We start from the raw sequence: 5,862 nt of genomic DNA, 5'->3' as shown, positions 1-5,862 counted from the left end.
ATGTTAGGTGATTTTAAAAATCTCTCTCTGAAGGTCAGCATCCAGTTTACTGTTCAGCAACTAGCTATTTGCTTCTGAATGGCACTGGCGTTTGAACTTAGGCAGAAAAAATTTAGTTAACAACTTCCAGGTTGGCCTTGCTAATGACATCCATAGCCCAATCATTTTTATTTAAAAATCCCTTTACCATACGATCACTGCCAAGATAAACTTGCATTGTTGCTAACTGCAGAAACTATTTGCATACAACAGCAACAGGCAGACAATGAAATAGGTAGTGCACCCAGGTTTATTCATATCTATATTCCATATATACAAATTAAGTACAGTAGTATATTGGACTCCTGAATAGTGCACTAAAACTCACACAGGAAATAAGTCAGCAATAACATAGGCCCCATTGTGCGCTGAGTTTCATGGTCCAATGCCAAATGGTCAGGATACTCGGTCTTCAACATTTAGAAGTCTGGGCGATCCTTCTTCAGTTTACTGTAGTCCATGTTTACAGAAAAGAACTAATAAAAAAGTAAAAGTTAATCAAGAGGACTTTTACACCAAAAATTCCAGTTAAATGTGAAACTTTTCCAATAACTAAGTAACAAATTCAATACTGGAGTTTGTTTAAAAGGAGAGTTTTTCTCAACTTAATTTTATTGCACACACGCTCTTATGATGCATAAAACATACTTTTAAAGACTGGCTCTAGCAAAGAAATGATCATTCCACAGTAAAGCCAATAGTATGTACCAAAATTGACAAAGTGAACATGCAAAATTAGGGGAACATTCAGCATCCATATTTAAAAACAACACTGCCCACACATTCCAGCTTTCTGCCATAATCTATGAGCACAAAGTTTTTGAATTTAATTTCTATAAATTATTCACAATACAGACATTACGGGCAACTGGGTAAAGGAATTTTGCTCCTGAAAAAGAACATTTACAGCAAATTTTAATGTGATCAGGGAGAGAGAAGGGAGAAGAGAAAGAAAAACACTAGAATTGGCTTCAGCATCTGAAGGGTAAAGGGGGCCAGGAGAAAAAAAAAAGTGCTCCTATTCAGTCATCCTGTAATCCCTGCTAGAAAGTGTACATGTGGACAGCATAGCATTCTGTCACAATGCCCAACTGATCAAACAACAAACCAACTCTCCTTTTCCCAGGCTTACACATGAAGGATGGCTGCTTGGGCAAAGTATCAAAAGGTTGGCACCCTCTGTGGAACTGTACATACTGTTACCATTAATCACTGCCTTCAGAAAAGAATGAAGGGAGAAATGGGATGGGAGGGGGCAGTGATTTTTGTCCCAGAACATTATTTCAATCATGCTCGTAAAGTGTTTGCAGATATAATCCAATGCATGAAATGATCCCCAGGAACTGATTATGCAAATTGATTACACGAGGCTACTTGTCCAGTTTTACACTATAGCAACAGCTTGGTTTCATTCTTCGGTTTCAGCTCACTGGCTAACTTATTCCAAAATTTAATAGTGGTATGTACATTCATTCAGGATGAAAGACTAAATAAATTAGGAAAATAATGAGGCTCTCTTCCAGTGATTTAATCTTAATCTTCCACTGTAATCGTGCATGGTGGACAAAGACAATTGTACATTACCTTGTACTGGTGAGTGGGAGCCACGTTATTCCATGGCTCAGGGTTGTTCTTGCGATTCCAGCTTTGTGGGAAAAAGGGTGATTGTACAGTTAATAATCAAAGGAAAACATGCCATTTTAATTATCATCACAAATTCCTGGTTAAAAAGTTGACCGTTATTCCTATCATCTTACCCTTCAATGCTTCTGCTGGAAACAAAAATTTGCCAAGAATCTATTCAAATAAAAAATCCTTACAATTATGCCTTCCAAGTGATGAAGAACACATCTGGATTAACACAGTTGGATATAATGTTAATTTTTTAAAAAAAATCAAAACCACTTCCACCTCATTTCTAACCAATACATCCTCACCTAAACCTAAAACTAAAAACTATTTATTTTCAGTGCTGCCTGGATCCCGGACTGGAAAATTTGGATTCCAATCAGAGCTGTTAATACACAAGTGACTCAGTATAAAGTATACACTTGTAATTTTATCTCACCACTAAAAAGATAAGTAATGACATACGATTTAATATGAAAACTTTGGTTATAGTGGTGTACGGTATTAAATTTTAATTAAGCCTGCTGATGAGTCACATCTAATGTGTCTCGGTTTTCACCATCACATGACAGGATTTGAGCACATAAATAAATATAAAGGGCAGGTCAAATAGATTTGTGCCCAAACAAGAGTAAACTATTGTGCTGTAGTGTTTTAGTCACCTACCTAACATCTGGGTTGCGGAGAGCAAGCCGTAGGAGGTACATGCTTGCTCCAAGACTTCCGGCTCCAATGAAGACAAACAATGGAATTAACTATTAAGAAAAAAGTGGATTATATACAGCAGCACATTCTCAAATGGAATCAATATAATTGTCAAAACTTTGGACTGTACAATTAATATGTTCAAAAGTTAAAATGTTAAGAGTCACTATAAAGCTGATTTTGGTCAAGTGAATACCTGCAGAAGTTTCTCCAAGTTCATTTACTGTGGCTTCTTCAAACATTACCTGCTGCTAGCTTTTGAAACCCGAAGCTCATGACAACAAGATTGCTGAATGCTTTCATCCTCCAGGAATCCATCAAATCAGCTACATAACCTGTATGCTTAACTTAACAATACTTAAGGATTTACACTGCTATAGTAGGTGAAATAACCTCCAAGTTGTCATCACAAGGTCACTGAATGCTGTCTACATGTTAACATGCTTTCGTGTTGTACCAGGACAAGAAATGCTAAAATTTACTATTCACAATTATGAATTCTTTATATTAAGCCCATTTTAAGCAAAGCTTAGTGCATGTCAAATGTTGCTCATTCCGACCTAACGGATATCAATTTGGACTGAATCAACTTGTTCCATGAAAGTTATAAGGGAAGCAGAAATATTAACATTCTGTACAAACGTCCTTAATGTTTGAATAAGCAAATGCATCGCAAACCACACAAGGGAGGAAAAAATTGGTATCGTGCACAGTTTGCAACTAAGTGACCTTGAGCATTTAGCATTTAATTGCCAAGCCTATCACCATGGATTTGTCACACACTTGACAAATTTAATTCAAGCCAACACTTTAGTGCATATGGAGTCTATAGAATCACCCACTCACTATCCCCTCCCCCACATAGTGTATCTGCCAAGTAGAATTAAGCAAAGCATCCCTGAGAGTTACTGGTTTATCCATGTCCAAGCATGTCATAACCACACATCCCAAAATATCATGCAAAAATACTCTTGCCAGAACTGATCATGGGCAACAGAAATCTCTTCAGGCAGACCAACATTAGAGTAGGATGTGCATTCACAACCATGGCTTCCCAAACTGGTCTCTACTTTCAGCTATGCCATCTGGGAGGAAAGAGAAAATATTCATCCCAGGCCACTCTTCAAAATTTGCTAAAGATCCACTTAAGAGGATTAGCAAAGCCTGGAAAAAGAAAAGAAAATTTCCCATTTAATAACTTTTTGGTTCAGTATTTTAATTGCTATAATCTGAATTGCACAATTTAGATGCTTTACAAAACCTTTACCCATCTAAAAAGCCCAGTTAGACAGGAACAAACTGACAATTGCTGACTTCAGTATATTTACCATAAATTAGTTATAGAGGTCAGAAGTCAGTCAGGAAAAACACAATCAAATAAATGTCAACATCAATGTAGATAAACACCAGTGCACACAAATCTCAAGAGGCTAATAGCATTTGAAGCTCAATTCAATTACAACCTATTAAGATATCACCCACTGATTTGTACTAAATAAAATGGAAGGTGTACTAATAGCAGATAGAACTCATGCCAAAATAGCTGATTGAAAACAGAGATTGCTTAGGCCATCATCACTACAGTCCTCGTTATCGACAGCATAAAACAGCACCCAACCAACTGTGCTTTCTCCAGAATTGGGAAACTCCAGAATGGCTCTCAAATCCAAAGTTGCAGCCCCCATTGAAATGAATGGAGCCTCTTCAGGATACAGACAGTCCTTCTCCATCACTGAAATTATGACTCAAATGGAGAGGTACTTAAAAATAGCCACAAAACCTTTCTTCCCTTCAAATCTACTGAAGCACTAGTATACAAAATAAAACTATTTTAAATTTATAAAGATAGGAAGAGGCAGTCAGCAGCTGTTGTCAGCAGATATGATCTGTCACTTCCCATTTTCTCAGAAGAATAGCAAAGGTCTAACTGTGCACTTTGGTGGAACAAGGTACATTCTAAATGGTGAAAAGTTAAAAACAGTGGATGTCCAAAGGGACTTAGGGGTTCAGGTACATAGATCATTGAAGTGTCACACACAGGTGCAGAAAATAATACGGCTAATGGAATGCTGGCCTTTATATCGAGAGTATAAGGGGCAGAAGTTATGCTGCAGCTATACAAAACCCTGATTAGACCACACCAAGAGTACTGTGAGCAGTTCTGGGCTCCGCACCTTTGCAAGGATATATTGGCCTTGGAGGGAGTGCAGCGTAGGTTTACTAGAATGATACCCAGACTTCAAGGGTTAAGTTACGAGGAGAGATTACACAAATTGGGGTTGTATTCTCTAGAGTTTAGAAGGTTAAGGGGTGATCTGATGGAAGTTTAAGATATTAAGGGGAACGGATAGGGTGGATAGAGAGAAACTACTTCCCTTGGTTGGAGATTCTAAGACTAGGGGGCACAGTCTAAAAATTAGAGCCAGACCTTTCAGGAGCGAGATTAGAAAACATTTCTACACACAAAGGGTGGTAGAAGTTTGGAACTCTCTTCTGCAAACAGCAACTGATACTAGCTCATTGCTAAATTTAAATGTGAGATAGATAGCTTTTTGGCAACCAAAGGTATTAAGGGATATGGGCTAAAGGCAGGTATATGGAGTTAGATCACAGATCAGCCATGATCTTATCAAATGGCAAAGCAGGCACGAGGGGCTGAATGGCCTACTCCTGTTCCTTTGATCACCTGGTCTGGTGAAATTGGGAGCCATAATCTATGCATAAATTGCAGGATTTATTGCTCAAGTGAACAAGATACACCTTTCAAGGTCAACACATTAAATTATTAATTCAAGGACTTTTTTTTTAAAAAGGGATCAAAAGGGTTGAATGTAGGACAGGTTAATACAGCCTGCAGTGTATTGAAACCAGTCCCCAAGCCGAGATCTAGTTAAGGTGTCGGGATGGGGGATGGGGGGGGGGGGGGGGGAAAGCCCCGCCGCGGGAAGCTGCCGGATGCGGACCTGAAAGGTCAGTTGATGCGAGGCCGCGGCTCCCGGTCGCCCCCGCACGGGGAGCAGCCGAGTTTAATACCGCCGCCGCCGCCACTTTTCCCGTACTAGCGCTCGGTACTCACGCTCGGGTGGCTCTTCACCTGCCGGACAACCAATTGCAACATGGCGCCTGCTTCTCGCCGCTCAGTCACCGCTTCTGGTCCGCGCCCGCCAAAGTCACCTCGAGGGGGGGGGGGGGAGGGGCCTCCAAATCGAGTGGACCACACACATTCCTGAACAGGAACCCTTCTCATTTATCTGCACACGGGCAACATTCACATTTAATTTTTTATTCTCTTTAAAAAAAACACTTTAATAAATTGTAAATAATAATAATTAAACGAAACTTTTTTTTTTCATTCTGATATTGAAAATCAAGGCAAGGAACTCCGACACCTAAAGGCTTAAGCAGAAAGCCCCCCAGCCTTCGACGGTCCCGCACTCGCCGGTTGTCACGTGACCGAAGTATTTAGAACCTGAAACATTAGTGGTCACG

The 5,862-nt window shown here is 39.5% G+C and overlaps 1 protein-coding gene across 1 annotated transcript; it reads right to left on the bottom strand.

The window, feature by feature from the left end:
• Positions 1-271: 271 nt before the first annotated feature.
• LOC137299977 (cytochrome c oxidase subunit NDUFA4-like) lies at positions 272-5,570 on the bottom strand. The gene is made up of 4 exons (XM_067969026.1): positions 5,450-5,570; positions 2,335-2,423; positions 1,624-1,684; positions 272-515 (listed from the first exon to the last, which is right to left on the bottom strand). Exons 1-4 carry the CDS (start codon positions 5,489-5,491, stop codon positions 459-461), a joined length of 249 nt encoding a protein of 82 aa, XP_067825127.1. The 5' UTR covers positions 5,492-5,570; the 3' UTR covers positions 272-458.
• Between the last annotated feature and the right edge of the window lie 292 nt (positions 5,571-5,862).

Source organism: Heptranchias perlo, chromosome 30 (assembly GCF_035084215.1).
Source record: "Heptranchias perlo isolate sHepPer1 chromosome 30, sHepPer1.hap1, whole genome shotgun sequence".
Taxonomy (NCBI): domain Eukaryota; kingdom Metazoa; phylum Chordata; class Chondrichthyes; order Hexanchiformes; family Hexanchidae; genus Heptranchias; species Heptranchias perlo.
Note: the sequence above shows the minus strand (reverse complement) of the source record. Positions and strands in the feature narration are given on the sequence as shown.

Excerpts from the sequence above, each read along its gene's own strand:
- LOC137299977 (XM_067969026.1), bottom strand. The coding sequence starts at position 5,491 with ATGTTGCAATTGGTTGTCCGGCAGGTGAAGAGCCACCCGAGC. Across the intron at positions 2,424-5,449 it reads AGGTGAAGAGCCACCCGAGC|TTAATTCCATTGTTTGTCTT; the intron begins GTGAGTACCGAG and ends TTTTCTTAATAG. Across the intron at positions 1,685-2,334 it reads CTCCGCAACCCAGATGTTAG|CTGGAATCGCAAGAACAACC; the intron begins GTAGGTGACTAA and ends TTTCCCACAAAG.